Genomic DNA, 17,462 nt, shown 5'->3' with positions numbered 1-17,462 from the left:
GCCTTTATTACTGATAAGGATGTTATACTAAATCTTTTTTTTGCACTAGATCAAAAAATTTTTATGGACAAAAAATATGGATCTTTCTGGATTTGGTAAGGACTCCTCAGCTCCGTAGAAAGAGTTTTCTACTACTTAGAAAAGAGGTAGTGGATAAAGGAGGATTCTTTTTTATTAAAATACCCCTGTAGATGTATCATCAAGAGCAAGGGGAAAAATTACTCATTCCTAGAGCCAGAACAACTTAGAAATTTTCTAGGGGGGAAAAACAGTGGGTTAATATAGATTGATGGAAATCCCATAACATTTTCTGGTTGGTTAAGATTTCAATTACATTTTTGCTCGTAATATGTTTCACAGAGGATATTCTTAATTTTTCCTGTAGTGAGGAGGAACAAGAATTATTTTTATTGTATTTCAAAATGATATTATGTATATTTCTTATTTAAATGTTTCTTTCTTGTTCTGCTTTTACTGTCTTGGTAATTATGACTGTATAAACTGAAAATTCATAAATAAAAAATTAAAAAAAAAAGATTCTAAAATGGACTGAACAATGGTACATTAGTGGTCATAACTCACTTGTACCTTAATTTGGTTTATCATTAATTTATGGATTAATAAATATGTTGAGATACCCATGCCATCTGGTTATCATTATTTTTGTGTGGTTGTGGAGTCCTCTGATGCTAGATAGCTGTATATTAACAAATTCAAACCTTGTGAATTTCATATAATACTGGCTGACAATATATACAACTTTTTTTTACATATCTTATTGGCCTGATTCTAAGATCAGTTTAAAAAAATAATTTAAATTTACCTAGTTTTTTTAAACATGGACTAGTGGTGGGAAAAAAGGTGGTGATGGCATTGGGCCTGAATGAGGCCCGAGAGCAGAGGAACTATTGGGCCCCACTGAGGCTGTGGAGAAGGCAGTGGTGATATTCAATGCAAGTGGGGCTATGAGGAAGCAGGCAATATTTGACTCTGATAAGGAGATTGTCTTCTATAAAGGGGCTCTTATAATTTTCATAAAATGAAAATTTTGAATTTAAAGAGAAAAGGAAGAAAGCAACATTATGGATAAAGGACCCAGAATAGTGCATTTTCTTTTTCTTGAGTACAGGCTACAACATTCTTGATGTAGTTTTTGCAATTAAAAAAAATGCCATTTTTATTTATTCTTTTCTTTCTGCTAATTGAGTTAACCTATCATCAACCTCTCCCTCAGACATTTCTTCATTAAGAAAGAATAAGACAAACTGCATTTACATTTAACATGTGTTCAATCATAATTGTATACTTTTAGAATTTAAGGGTATATTTTGTAATTTTTTCGATATGATACTTACATCATCAAAGTCAGCAATAATTTCATTTAGTAGTCTCAGACACTCCAGTCCTTCCTTATTAACATCCGACTCTGTGTAAAATTCTTTGAAATCAGGAATGGAGGCAAACATAACGCAAACACAGTCATATGACTGATGATATAAATCCTGCCAACCAGAAGAAAACGAAGGACATGTGAGTAGTGCTAAGCTAATCAAGTCATCACTCTCTTATCATATACTTCTGCTTAATGATTTTCTTTCTCTTATTGATAAGCACAGAGCCAATGGAATTCCCAGAAATGCTAAACTTAACAAGAACTTTTAAATGGTACAGGCAAAGTCCTAAAAGAATAAACATATAGGGAGAATTTAAGTGCACTCATCTTTATTCATTGAAATATGCTCAGTAGGCTAATTTCAATGACAGTTTTGGCCTTTACTGACAGCTGTGCAGCTATATACTGGCCATGCGAGAGTTTGAAATGGCTTCACAGAAATTATATTTTGTCATGATAAGGAATGTAACAGAGAGGGTTAACCTAAATAAAGATCCAAGCGCAACTTTCTGAAGCATGGCACAAAAACTCTTTATTGTTCTTTATACATCGGTATAGAGATTACTGTGAAATAGTAATCACCATGACAGTGTTGAGAACTACAGACCTTGTATGACAGAAGGAATGACTAAATCTTTCATAAAGAGGAGGTCAAAGATGTACAAGAAAATCACTCCATTCAACCTTGAAGAGGGGATGGTGAAATAGATATCTTTAAGAAGGATTTTAAAATTACTGTATTATAAATCACATAACAAAAACATTAACATATCAAAAATAAATTTTCCATCTAGCAAATTTTATCACAGTATTAATAATAAAATTTACCTCTTTTTAAGCAATAAGAAAATACCAAGACTTTAACACCTACTCTCTTAAAAACTGCAGCAAAAAAAACAAAACAAAACAAAACAAAAAACCAACAAAACAAAGAAAAAATACACACTTCACCTAAAGGCCTGAATTAATTATTGGTTTGGAATTTTAAAACAACTTGTGGATAATTACATTTTTAAATGTGTTTATTTTTCTTCTTTATTCACAATTGGTCCAATTTTAAAAAGGCCACGCATGTAAATGGGGTTACGCGCCAAAGTACCGGGCTTCTCGAAAGGGGCAGGCCAGGAGGTGGGGTCTGGGTGAGAAGGGGCATGGCAGGGGGCGAGCTGGGATAGCACCATTAGCTGTTGTCCTGTGGAAGCATGTGCTGGCAGCTGGCTGGCACGCGGAAGATATTGCTCCTTCGGAGCAGAAGTAAGTATGAAAAAAAAAAAGGGATTGGGATAGTTTAGGGGTCGGGGAGGAGAGAGTAAGAAGGAGGAAGGATAGGGTTAGGGAAGTTCCCTCCCAGCAGAATGGGAGGGAACTGGGAAAGGCCTACCTATCTCGGTGTGCATATTTTTTTTAAGATCCCCTCCTGCTGTGCGCCTGCCAGACAACCACCCGCACATGCGCATGCCAATTATAAATTTGGCATGCACATGTGCACGCGGATATTGTATTTTATAACATGCGCACGTGTTGTAAAATAGTTGTGTCTATGTGCGCACAGTGGGAACCGCGCGCACATGGACGCCAGATCCCAATGTGAATTATAGAGAAGTTCTGATGATGAATTGTTATAAATACTTAGGAAAATTTGCTGTGCAAGAGATATTTGTAAACATCAAAAAAGATATCTGAATACCACAGACCAGTAATGCACTGTGATTTGCTTTTATTTAACATGACTTACATGCAGAATTAAATAATTAAAAAATGTAGGACAATAGCTCTTATTAAGGGTTATACTAATATATATTTTCAGTGATCTGAGATGTTACCGAACCTAAAGTGAAAAGTATAGAATTGCTAACCATTGCTAACCTTAAATAACATTCATCATCTATGCTTTCTGAAACCTGCTTTACTCTCAGTTTTCCAACTGACGGTACTCCAACTGAACAGGGCTGTTTGAAAAGTTTTCCTTCAACATCTGAATTGATTTTTTCAAAAGCTGAGGGGCAAATTTTAAAAGGTGTGTGCACAAATGTACGCCTGATTTTATAGCATGCGCGTGCAATCGCACGCGCATGCTATAAAATCAGGGATCGGCGCACACAAGGGGGTGCATACTAGTGCACCATGTGCACGCCGAGCCCTTGGGGAGATCAGCTGGCTTTCCCCGTTCCCTCCGAGGCAGCTCCAAAATCGGAGCAGCCTCGGAGGGAACTTTTCCTGACTCTGCTTCTGCCTGCCGCCAGCCACCGACCTCTGCTCGAACCTGACTCGGCCTCAGTCGGCCACAGCTGCCTCGCTCGTGGACATTGCCTCCTGCAGGCCTGGACTAGCTCCTGCCAGACTGTCTTGGGTCCGGATACCTTCTACTACCTGCCAGGCTCAGGCCTACTCGCTGCTGGCTCCCAGCTTGCTCCCTGCAAGCCCCAGTCCAGACATTACTGACTCTGATCCTGCTTCCGCTTGCCCTGTGCTCCCTGGCCTATTGGCTCTTGCTACTGGACTCTGTGCTCACCCTTGCCCAGGCCTTCCCAGAGAGACTATCACTGTGCAGACGTCCCAAGGGACTGGGACCCTACGGGCTCCTCCTGGGGGGTCCTGGTTCCCGGGTGAAGAGCTTAGCTGCACTCCCAAGTCCCGAGGTTCTGGGACCCTACGGGCTCCTCCTGGGGGGTCCTGGTTCCCGGGGTGAAGAGCTTAGCTGCACTCCCAAGTCCCGAGGTTCTGGGACCCTACGGGCTCCTCCTGGGGGGTCCTGGTTCCTGGGTGAAGAGCTTAGCTGCACTCCCAAGTCCCGAGGTTCTGGGACCCTATGGGCTCCTCCTGGGGGGTTCCCAGTTCCCGGGTGAAGACCCCTACGTGTGTCTCCTAAGTCCCAAGGCTCCAGGACCCTACGGGCTCCTCCTGGGGGGTTCCTGGTTCCCGGGCAAACTCCTGTGCTTGTGGCTCCGCCTCCCGAGCTACTCTACCCAGGGTGGTTCGGCTCAAGGGTCCACTCTCGAGCCGCGGCTCCCAGGCCGCAACATATATTATGAATTATGTCACCTGATCATCAGTTACGATTTTTTCTTGACCAAAAGAAAGTTACCAAACTATTGGCTGTTTTGTAAGATTAATCAGACCCTCACATTGGAATTTTTCTTTTGGTTATATTTTCTTTGTAGTATTTTTACTTTTCTTTGTTTCTCCTCCGCTTGTGATTGTGGGCTAATGGTAATTATCTGTATGTTTCTTTGTTTTTTATTTTTACTTGATTTCATGATATCTATGATATATTTGTTTTTTTATGAAAAAAGAGAAAGTGTATTGCAAAATAAGTATTGATCTGTCCTCCAAAAACCATCACATCGAGTAATTTTTGCTGGATTACCAATTTAAACAAGGTCCAAAAATCATACGCATAGCTGATGTGGCAGCGTCGGGAGGGACACCTCAAACTTCAGTTCATCTCAATAGGCCTTATACAAATCAATGCTTGACTAGCTTGTTTCGAAATCTCCACTTGCCTGTTTTGCTTTTTCCTTTTTTTTTTTAAACAGGATTAATCTTGTTTGAAATACAAAAAGTCTAAAAAAAATAAATAAAGAAAAAATGAGTTTTGATCAGCTTCCATAATGCTAAATCTGTGCACATATGTGCCTCACTGGGTAACGGTTTCTAAAGTTTTGGGCCAATAAAAAAGGTCTTATATTTGGTATTAACCAAGTGAGCCAATTACTGGGAGGACTCAGTTAACAAGCAGGCCTGAAAAGACCTTACTGGTCTCATAGGGGAGTAAGCCACAGAGCAATCTTTTAGGTACTTAGGGCCAATGATGTAGCCAGAACTGAATTAATTTTTTTTTGGGGGGGATGGAGGTGGGACAAGGTTAACATGGAAAGGTAGTAGGCATATAGGTCTGAGACCTACTAGGTATACTCTTATCAATAAATAATGCCTTAGAGTGCACCTGACAATCGATTTCTTTGTAATCTGCAACAGCCATCATGCATCATGAATGGCACTTTAAAATATTTTGTTTCACGCACTTACCAACATTAAAAATAGCTTTTTGACCTGTATTAAGTTATTTCATATCTATTGCACTTTATAAATACACAATATCATACAAAAAGTAAACAAATCACATTTAACAGAAAACATCAGATTGAATCACGTAATAAAATAAATATCCATGTATTCTTTTATGAATCCTCATTCCATATGAAAAAATATTTAAAGTAAAAGCTTTGGATAACTCTCCCAAATTCACCACACAGATATCAAATACTACAGAATAGGTGAAATCATAGAGCCCTGCGTGACCCAAAAAATGTCCAGGCACAGAGCAAAAAAATAAAATCCCTAAGCATGACAGACTGGGATCTGGTCTCCAAAAAAAGAAGAAAACCAATTTAATGTTTTCCCAGTAATGGCAATTCCAACCAACCTCTGTATTAAAATAGTATAATCCACGGTATCAAAGGTACTTGAAAAATCAAGAAATATCAATTGGATCTCATTATTGACATCTAGCTTATGAAGCAGGTCATTCAACAATCCAACAAGTAGAGTTTTTGTTCCATGAGTTGCACCGAAGTCTAACTGAAAAGGATCCAATAATTTTCCCTTAAGTAGTCCAGTAATTGTACAAGGGCAACCTTTTTGAATACTTTATTTATAAATGGAATATCAGAGATTAACCTAAAGTTACCAAAGTCAGAGTGAGCCAATGCAGATTTCTTAATAACTTGGTAAATCACAGCAATCTTCAATATGTTAGGGACACAGTCCTTCCTAAGTGAAGCATTTACAATAATCATTATTGTTTTACTGAGGCTAGAACTTGCAGCCTTGATCAGACAAGTGGGGCACAGACCTAACGGACTAATAGAGGCTTAAGTCGAACAAGAGTCTTTAGTAGCTTCATGTTATTAATCTTTTGAAAAGATGAAAAATTACAAACGGTAGACAAAGAATAAAAATAATTACCATTGTTAGACTGTTTTACCTCCAAGTAGTATTAAATGCTCTCAATCTTGTTGGACTTATTTTCCAAAACTCTTGGTATAGGGGGAAATTATGTTACAAAAGACACATGAAAAACCCTCACATTTTTGTAGGGAGGAATCAGAAACAACATTCTGTTTTTTAAGATTTAGGAATCTCCTGCAGTTTGGAACAATTGTTTTGGCCAGTTTAAAGTAGATAAGTAAAGTATTCTTTTTCTCTCCCTGTATTTAAGGATGCAACAATACAAGATATCAGAGAGAAAAAGATGGCTATATAGTTGTAAACCATGGCAAACATAAAGCATGGTAATATACAATAAAATGATCAATAAAATAAGTACATAAATATAGTAAATATTGAGGTGTTACAAAAATGTGCTGTTACACAATTACTTCACACAAGTGTTGTCTTCATTGTCAATACACCTTCCAAATAGTAACATAGGCCTCCTACTTATTAAGAAGGGAAAAGTAGACTTTCAGTTATAGCAATGTTGGTAATTACCATTTTCCAGCGACTGATCAAGGGGGTAGACTTCCAATAATATGCTATTGTAATGCAAGCAGCATGCAATAAATGTATAGTGAGTGTAGCAGATTTACTCATAATAGTATCGCCCCATCTAACTAGCAAATACAGTGACCTGTATAGGGTGACCAAGTATGGCCTCTATCAGGGTTTGCATCTGCTGCCAGAAAATACCAATGATACAGTCTCAAAATATATGGAAATTAGATGCAGATTCTCCACACCCCATCTAACATACGGGGCTGGATGCACTAAATTTTGAGAACAAGGGATACCTATATGTTCTATGTAACATTAACTACCAGTCTACTGGACCTTGTTGCATATGGACAACTTAAGAGTGGAACTCCATATGTCTTTGGAATTATCTTCATTCAGATTCAATGATAAATCCACACTCCACTTCTCTATTATAGTGGGGAATGTCTCCGGGTGTAAAGCCTCTGTTTTGCTGATTTTGAAGTTATAATGTAAACCGAACTGATGTTATCCTATGAAGTCCGGTATATAAAAACCACAAATAAATAAATAAATAAATACATATGCCTTCCATTAAAAACATATACAAGTGGGAGAATATCTTTTTTTGATAAGCAGGTTGAGTTAATAATTCAAAACCTGTACGAGAGTGCAGTATCTCACTATAGTCTAGACATCTCATAATATCCCTTTGCAGATGTAAGAAAACAATGTGTATATTCTTCAAGATTATATTCTAACTTGAGTTCCTGAAAACTCTTAAATTGGCCCCCTTTCCAAATCTGGTCTAAGAATCTTAGACCTTTATTATTCCAGTCTTTCATATCAAGGGACATTGTAGAATGAGGTAATATGGAATTAACCTGAAGGAATGAAATAGGAGATAGGCCTTCATATTGAAAATCTAATAGTTTGTTAGCTGTCTGCCAAATCTTAAGTGTGCGAGATAGAATGGGATTTAGTCTACCCACCTTTGCAGAATAGAGCCGTGGTGGGCAAAGTGAGAACAAAGTCAAAGCAAGTCCCTCAAGCTGCTGGCCCTTGAAGAAAACCCAATTTGGGATATTACAGCATGTAATCCAATCTTTAATTCCAACTAATCTTGCAGCAATATAATAAAATATAGGGAGATCTAGCCTGCCGTAACTCTTAGAATACTGTAAAGCCAATAGCATTATTCATGGAGGTTTTCATCACCATAAAAAAAATGAGATATCCCCATTAAGGTCCCTAAATATCTTTTGCAGAATATTGCAGGGTACACCTGAAAAAGGTACAAGAGACAGAGGAGTGCCACCATTTTGACCAGATAGGCTCTACCTAATAGCGATAAGGAAAAATCAATTCAGTGGTTCAAATCAGAATGTTGTTTGGTTACTATCTTAGAGTAATTCAACCTATATAGATCTGGTAAATTAATTGGAACCACAATTCCCAGATATTTTACAATGCTCTAAACCATTACAAAGTTCCCACTAATTGATTGCTGAGTCCCCCAAGGCCCTACACATAGCAGAAGAGACTTAGTATTGTTAATTGTGTAGTCAAAGTTCCATACCTCTCCAGAAGAGACAAAATGGCATGAACAGACAATTCTGGCCAAGTAATATACAACAAAATATCATATGCATATCTTGTGAAAAGTAGACTCAAACTTGAAACCTTTTAAGTTAGTAGACTCTCTGAGTTTTATATTCAAAAGCTATTTAGAAGGATAACTCACAAGTGCCTCTTCAGTCTAAATGGGTTATATGGTATATTGAGCCTCTTATCCGGCTAAATTACAGCCATATATGTTGTTATTCAGCTATAATTTAGCCGGATATAAAAGGGGCATTTTGGGAGAGATCCAGCAAGGGGTCCTGTTATTTGGCTAACTTAGCTGAATATCGGGTATATCCGGCTACCTATAGCCAAATAACGTTAAATATAACCCACAATACTCAAAAGAATATTCGGTTATGTTTAAAGTTATTGGTTATGGTTAGTCGGATAACTTTAATTGGAATATTCAGTGGGATTATTCTTCCACTGAATATCTAGGACAAGTTATCTGGCTAACGTTAGCCGGATAACTTGTCCACTAAACGGCCAACAGAAAATTGGCTTCTCTAACTTTTTGTGCCAGTGGTTCGAGAGCCAAATTAAATAAGGATGGAGAGAGAAGACGATTGTGCCTGGTCCCTCTGGAAATGGCAAAACAGTCAGAAAGAGCTCATTTACCATTATGTGCTCTAGGATGCCTATATAATGCCTGTATCAATTTATAAATTGCTCAGGGAGACCATAATGACATAACATAGAACATAAATATTGCCAGAAAATCCAGTCGAATGCCTTGTCCACATCTAAAGACAGTATCATGCTGGTAATTTTGAGTTTTTTTGGGAAGTGTATTATATTTATCAGCTTTCTGGTATTTGTTATGAAGCTCCTTCCGTTTACAAAACTGGTCCTGTCCGGCTTGGCAACAAGCATTCCAGCTGGTGCTGCAACACCTTGGCCAATATTTTTATATCAGCATTTATTAATGATATCAGTCTATATGAGCTGCATATCAAAGGATCTTTTGCTGGAGTATGAACCAGAGTGATTAAGGAATTGAGTAAGTTTCTGGAATAAGAATCAGGAGTACCCCAAAAGATTAAATAACTGCTTTAAGAGAGAGGCTAATCCTCTTTAAAACAACTATAATAGTCTAGTGGAAAGCCATCTGTGCCTGGACTCTTTTGCATTTTTGGTGATTTTATGGCTCGGTCTATTTCAAACAAACCTACCAGGTGGGTCCCTAGCCTCCTCAGGAATCTTTGGCAACTTAACAGAGTTCAAAAATTGTAAAGTCTCTTCAGCTGAAGCTGTGGTAGAATCTTTATAAAGCTGTTCATAATAGGATTTAAATTCCTGTAAAACTTGATTAGTAGACTGCACGAGCAGAGAGGGAGACTGTATTAGAATGAAGGCTTTTCTGCTAGCTGGGAGCCAGAAGAAAGGGAAATGTGCTGGGCAGGAAGGCATGGTAAAATAGGGAGGAAGGGGTGAGGGAAAGGAGGTTGTGGTTCCTGAGTAAGGAGAGGTGGAGGCAGGAGGGGATGAGGACTACTGGGCAGGGAGGAGATGGAAGTGGAGGGAGAGATGGTGGTGTGGGGGCTGCTGGGTTTGGGGAGAGGGGAGGTTGGGGGATGCTGAGCTGGAAGGGGTGATAAAGATATGGTCAGATGTATGCTGAGTAGAGAAAGGCAGGGAGACAAGCAGGGGAGAGAGGGAGCACGGGAAAGAGGATGTGGGGTGGGGGTGTCAGGAATGTTGGACAGGGATATAAGCATGTGAAAAGATGATTGAATAGTTGGGAGAAGTGAGGGGTGATGGGGCATGGACAGGAGTGACTGGGTACAAGAGTCATAGGGGCCAATGCAAAATAGGCTTGTAGAAAGCGGGCGCTGAACAGTCAGCGCCCGCTCTCTTAACACGTGCATGGCCCCCCAAAGGGGGTGCCATGCAATATTCAAATTAGGGGGTTGTGTTAGCAAGGATGTGCTAGGGTCGCTTGCGACCCTTAGCCATCCTTGGTAACGCAAACCCAAACGGTTTTCGTGACTGCTGTACGCCTGTCATGGAAACCGACACCGATAAACCCGGCATCGGTTTTAATACCCCCTATTGCATGGCATCTCACATGATGTTCGAGTCTGTCAATGGGGTGGGGAGAGAGCAAGCGAGGTAAAATAAAGGCGGGGGAGGAAGCAGAGACGGGTGACCATACGACAGTCATGAAAACCAACGTCGGGTTTATCTGCATCGGTTTTCATGGCTGTTCACCAGTAACAAATTTGTTTTTCTTCTTTTTTCGATGTGCACATCGATTAATGCCTTCTCCTGGCAGGCATTAATAGATGACAGTTAAATGTGCATCGGAAACACACATTTTTCTTTTTGCATCGGGAGTGAATGCCAGCACTCTCAGCGACACTATTTAACATCTATATGTTACCCTATGCCAACTCCTGGCAGGACTTGGTATCACACACTACATTTACGCAGACGACATTCAACTAATTTTACCCAAGGACGAAGCAATTGAAAAAACACTAAACCTAGCAATGATGTACCTAGATATAATTAAACAATTACTAAGCCAAATGGAGCTAGTAATAAACATCGAAAAAACGGAGTTCATACACCTAGAATGAAAAAACATGGAACTGATTCAAAACTCTATTAAACTTAAAAATATCAGAAAGTGGATATAGCCAAGAAAGCTCGAAACCTAGGAGTAATAATTGACACAGAACTTAGCCTTAAACAACACATATCACTGAAAGTCAGAGAAGGCTTCGCCACACTTATGGTCCTCAGGAGGCTGAAACTGCTACTAACCCAGAAACACTTCAGGACAGTCCTTCAAGCACTGATTTTCATGAGTAAATACTACTCTAACACACTATTTCTGGGATTACCGTACTCAACAATAAGACCACTACAAGTCCTACAAAACTCTGCTGCCAGAATACTCACTGGCAAGAGCAAAAGAGACCACATCACTCACACACTGGCCGAACTACACTAGTTACCAATACAGCAGAGAATGCAATATAAAACACTATGCATAATTCACAAACTAATCAATGAAGAAAAAGCTGAATGGTTAAACACAGCGCTATGCTTACACATACCCCAGAGAAATCTGAGATCAGCCAATAAAGCTCTACTAATCATCCCCTTGGTAAAGACAGCGAAGCTAACACAAGTTAGAGAGAGAAAGCACTATCCTTGGCTGGTCCAACATTTTGGAACAAATTGCCACTAGAGACAAGATTACAGAGTGATCCAAAACTCTTCAAAAAAGGTTTTAAAACATAGCTATTCAGGAAAGCATTTTACAATGAGAATGGAGATTAAGAAACACAGAACAAGGTTACCTAGATGCATGGTCTCACATCTTTTATTTTTATACTCAAAAGATAATGCTAGAGAACTCTGGTTTAAGCACAATTCTTGTATGATTACCCTATTAATCATATAAATGAACTAGATCCATGTCACCTATCTTATACCTTATATTATATAAACATGTACTGACACTGTAATGGCACTTTCATAGATACGTTTTGTAACCAAACTAAATATATGTGCCTCTATGTAAACCGTTGTGATGGTGCATCATGAAACGACAGTATAGAAAAGATTTTAAATAAACAAATAAAATAATAGCCTCATTCACAGGTATTTGCATGTGAAGAGCACTATTACATTCATGCCACGTTAGACGCGTGTTGAATAGGCGCCAATCCACTTATTGCATTAGGGGATTGATTAGCGCCAATTCTACCCGCGTCCAACTGCACGTTAAGAGTGCGCTCGGCTCAGCGCACCATATTGCATCGGCCCCATACTATGTCATTTTTGAGAATATGCATTTCTTCTCTCTTTGATGTTTGCTTAGTGAAGAATGACATATATTTCTGTTTCTAGTTCTTCAGTTTTGCACTGCATGCAGATGGTCTTCTTGGGGTTTCCATTTCAGTTTTAGTTTCCACATTTGTAATTTGTGGTCTTTTATTTGTGGTGAAGGCATGTCTGTGTGTGTAACTGAGTTCAGGTACTTTACTAGCGCGCAGAGATTTGTATCAGCCTTATTTGCTGTATTTTATCAATATTATATTGCACGGGTGGTGAACTGCTGTCTTTTCAAGGGTAGGGCTTTTGTTGTTTCATTTCTTGGAGTTAGTGCTGCTGTGGTATGGCAGGTTTGATGAACATGTACAGAGTGATTTTTTTTCCATGTTTTGTTTTATTTTACAATGCATCTGGAAGCAGAGGGAGTTTGTGATGCTATTATTGAGATGATACCAGAATCAGAATATCTTTTATCTATGGTGAGTTGTACAGGGAAATGTCTTAGTTCTGCGCTGCACCCATTGTTAGGAAGTGGAGGATTCCTGTGGATGTAGAGCATATGCTTATATTTACTCCCACGATGTTCATGTGTTCAGTGTGTCACGCATGTGAGCACCATCTCCCAGGTGCGTCTGGATAGAATAAAGGTTGAGAACCACTGCCTTAAACGTTTGCCAATCTGAGAGTAGCACAAAAACAGACTCAGTTTCTGCACAAGTGTCTAACCCAAACAAAGAAAAACAGAGAAGAAAATTGTCAAAAAATAAACCATTACGATAGCGAACTGGTTTGTGTCCTATAAGTCCCCAGAAACGCCCCCTGCACGAACATAAAAGGGAGTCCCCCAAAAGTCTCATAAAGCTAGAAAAGGTAAACAGATGTGTTCAGAGTGGAAAGGACCAAGAGCAAGAAAAAAATTAAGGACTATTATAAAAAGCAGCAGTACATGATAACATCTGAAACTGACAAAATGCAATGGGGCGAAAAGATAAGAAGGACCGCCAAGTGTTACAGGGTCAGGCCGGTATATATCCTTAGCAAGTTTAAAAAAGAAAACCAGAAAAGCCCAATTATCTGTATCAGTCTGGAAGAGGGCCTCATATGGAGCCATGACTTTTAAATTCTTAACCCTCTGCAGGCAATGAGACTTAGGTATGTGTGTATGTAGCAGCATAGTTCCTACCACCAATACAGACAGTGATATTACCTTCACTGATCCCTTCCGATGTTCATGTGTTCAGTGTGTCACGCATGTGAGCACCATCTCCCAGGTGTGTCTGGATAGAATAAAGGTTGAGAACCACTGCCTTAAACGGAGATTTTCTTCATCTTGAGAGTGAAGGGCATTGCAAGGAGTAGAAGATTTCAATTTGATAGCTAAATATATGGGTTATTTTATTTTATTTATTTTATTTAAAGGAATTTATATACCACTTTATAAAATTAGATTTTGTCAAAGTGGTTTACATTGGAGAAAAATAATAAAATAAAAGAATAAAAAGAAAAAGGTAATAATTAAATAAAATTAAAAATACATAAAATTGCTTAATAGCCGGAACGAATTCCGGCTAAAAATAAACACGTGTTTAATAAAATAAATAAAAATATAAAAACTGTTGCCGAGGGACTTTTCTAATAATATAGGGGGGGGGGGGGAAGGGAAGGGGGTAGAGAAATGACAGAGTGTGTCCAAAAAGTAGGGAACGGTTGGGAAGCAAAGGAAGGGAGGGGAAATGAAATGAAAACGAGTTGAGAAGTATGATGGTGACTGTAAATGAAGGGGTGAATGCGACTTTATGTTTATTCTGGAGTGGGTGTTTTAAATGCTAATTGAAAAAGATAAGTTTTGAGTGATTTTTTGAAATGGGAAGGATTTGAAATTGAACGAAGAGGGTTGGGAAGGGAATTCCATAAAATGGGTCCCGCAACTGAGAAGGCTCGTTTTCGGGTGACTTCTAGCCTTGCTAATTTAGGAGAGGGGATATCTAGAAGATTTTGGGTAAGAGAACGTAGATGACGGGTAGGTTTGTAGATCCGCAATGATGAGCAAAGCCAGATGGAGGTTGGGTTATGGATCAGACCATCAGAATTCTTTAAAATCTTATACATCATTGATAATGATTTAAATATAATTCTTTACTCAATGTGGGCCTTGCCACTGCCACTCAGTAGACACGCTATTGGGCTGCATGGACCCCATATAAATTCATTCCATATCTTTGGTCCTGCGAGAGATATCGCCCTATTTCTGACCTGCATTAATTGAGCTGATTTAACTGAAGGAATGGATAGGAGAGCTTTATTACTTGACCTTAGATTTCTTTGGGGGTTATGTAATCTGATAGAGGTACTAAGCCATTCAGTGCCTTCACCATATATTGTTCTGTGTAGTAAACAGAGGGTTTTGTATTCTATACAATATTGTATGGGGAGCCAATGTAGCGAGATCTAAACTTGTGTAATATGATCATATTTTTTTGTGTTGGTTAGTAGACGAGCTGCTTTGTTTTGAAGAAGTTGTAGGGGTCTAATTGTGCTTTTTGGTAATCATAAGAATAGAGAATTACAGTAATCAATACTGGAGAACAGTAAATCTTGAAGAACTGTTCTGCAATTATTTTGGTCCAGTAAGGGTTTTAACCATTTAAGAGTTTGTAATTTATCATAGCCTTCTTTAAGTTTCAAATTGATGTGTTTATTTAGACTGAGTTCAGAGTCAATTGTCACCCCTAAATTTCGGGCATGACATCTAATTTCAATTTTCATCTTGTTGTCTTCTAATGTCAAAAATGAGGGTTTGTTATTGTTATTGCTGGTTTTCCGATCTAGGAATATAATGTCAGTTTTCTCAACATTTAGACTAAATTTCATACTGTTAATAGCTTTTTAATCATTGCTAGATACATCGCTATCAGTTTAAGAGTTTTGTCTATCAAATTCGTTATAGGAATAAGAATTTGCATGTCATCAGCATAAACGTACTGCGTGAGACCGAGCCCACTGAGAAAATGACAATATATATATTAAAAAGAGTAGCTGATAATGAGGAACCCTGTGGGACTCCCGTATATAATTTAATTTTTTTGGAAATGGTGTTATTAATTTTTATCTGAAAGAACCAATTAGAAATATATGATTCAAACCATTTATGTGTATGTTCTGTTATCCCAGTTTCTCTAAGTCTGTCTAGAAGGATGGCATGGTTTACCGTATCAAATGCTGCTGACAAGTCTAGCAGCACTAAGAAATAATTTTGTCCATAATCAAAACCTCTTAAAATTGTTTCATTTAAAGCAAGTAAAAGGATCTCTGTACTGTAGTGTTTTCTAAAACCAAACCGTGTGGGATATAAGATGTTATTATTTTCCAGATGATCCGAGAGTTGTTTTTGCACTATTTTCTCTGTGATTTTTGCTAAAAAGGAGAGGTTGGATATCAGTCTGTAATTATTAAATTCTAGGGGATAAAGTGTTGGCTTTTTTAAAATTGGTTTTACAATTGCACTTTTTAGTTACTGAGGATAGTTACCTTCTTGAAGGGATAAATTAATAATTTTTTGCGATGGGAGTTGAAATATCATCAACCACATTTTTTAAAGTGGTGATGGGAATGCTATCAATCGGATGTGATGTCTGATTCATATTTCTAATGAGTTTGTTAATTTCATCAGGGGAAACAGTATCAAAATTCATCCATTTAGTTAAGTCCCTCATGCTCAAATTGATAGAGCAGTTGCTAGTAGTATCAAGTCCTATAGTTCATTTTTCCACTTTTTGCTTGAAAAATTGACCTATATCGCTGCATTTGGATTTCAGCAAGGCTTTTGATATGGTCCCACATAGGAGGCTCATGAATAAAATGTGAAGCCTGAGAGTGAGTCAAAACTCAAAAGGTGGGCCAATGGATTACAAATTGGCTGATTGACAGACATCAGCGAGTAGTAGTAAATGGAAACTGTTTTCAAGAAAGAAGAGTGATAAGTGGGGTTCCTCATGGATTGGTTTTGGAACCAGTTCTGATCAATTTCTTTGTGAGAAATATTGTGGAAGGAATAAAAATTAAATTTGTCTTTTTGCAGACGACACTAAGATCTGCAACAGAGTGGACATATCTGAAGGAGTAAGGAGGATGAGAAGTGACCTAGAAAAGCTCAATAAGTGGTCAAATGTTTGGCAGTTGAAATTCGATGTCAAGAAATAGTGTCATGCATTTGGGGCACAGCAATCTGAAGGAATTGTATGTGTTAAGGGTGGGGGTGGGGTGAAAGTCTGATGAGCACAAAGTGGGAAAGAGACCTCAGGGTGATAGTATCTGATGATCTGAAGGTGGTGAAGCAATGTGACAAGTCAGTAGCTAAGGCCAGAGGGGGGCTGGGCTGCATAGAAAGAGGCATAACCAGCAAGAAAAGGAGGTGGTAATGAGATGAGGCCTCATCTGGAATACTGGAGATCTTATCTCAAAAAAGGTAAGGACAAAATGGAAGCGGTCCAGAGAAAGGCAACCAAAATGGTGTGGAGTTTGTAAAGAAAGTCATATGAGGTGAGACTGAAAGACTTTATTATGTATATCCTGGAAGAGAGAATACACAGGGGAGGTAGTCCTTCAAATACCTGAAAGGAATCAATGATATACAAAAATCAAATCTTTTCCAATGGAAAGCAAATTGTAAAACTAGGAATCATGATGTGGACCATACAATGCTTTGCCAACAGTTGAGAAAAATTGGAATATACGGTAGGGGTGTGCATTCGTTCCCTACGAATTGGGAATCTGCAATGTATAGGGTCATATTTGTTGTATTCGTGGGGAATTGAAATGTATCACGATTCCCTACGAATACAACAAATCTTTGCCGAATTATTCGGCCGCCTAAAGAAGCCAATTTAAACAAACCCCCACCCTCCTGACCCCCCCCCCCAAGACTTACCAAAACTCCCTGGTGGTCCGGGGGGGGGGGCCGGAGGCATCTCCTGCACTCACACCCTCGGCTGCCGGTTTCAAAATGGTGCCGTTAGCCTTTCACCTACTATGTCACAGGGGCTACCGGTGCCATTGGTCAGCCCCTGTCACATGGCCATTGGCGCCATCTTGTGCTCCTACCATGTGACAGGGGCTGACCAATGGCACCGGTAGTAAGGGCAAAGGCTATCGGTGCCATTTTGGTTACTGGCAGCCGACG

General features: G+C 38.9%; 1 protein-coding gene across 1 annotated transcript in view; it reads right to left on the bottom strand.

Annotated features, from left to right (window-relative positions):
• ADCY2 (adenylate cyclase 2) overlaps window positions 1-17,462 on the bottom strand; it is a 1,371,519-nt gene that overhangs the window by 67,739 nt on the left and 1,286,318 nt on the right. Inside the window, exon 21 of the mRNA XM_029590013.1 lies at window positions 1,356-1,502. Coding sequence (XP_029445873.1) covers window positions 1,356-1,502 — 147 coding nt within the window. The remainder of the gene's footprint in view (window positions 1-1,355; window positions 1,503-17,462) is intronic.

The sequence above is a fragment of the Rhinatrema bivittatum genome, chromosome 2, assembly GCF_901001135.1.
Source record: "Rhinatrema bivittatum chromosome 2, aRhiBiv1.1, whole genome shotgun sequence".
Taxonomy (NCBI): domain Eukaryota; kingdom Metazoa; phylum Chordata; class Amphibia; order Gymnophiona; family Rhinatrematidae; genus Rhinatrema; species Rhinatrema bivittatum.
The sequence above is the reverse complement of the archived record's forward strand: the minus strand, read 5'-3'. Positions and strand labels throughout refer to the sequence as shown.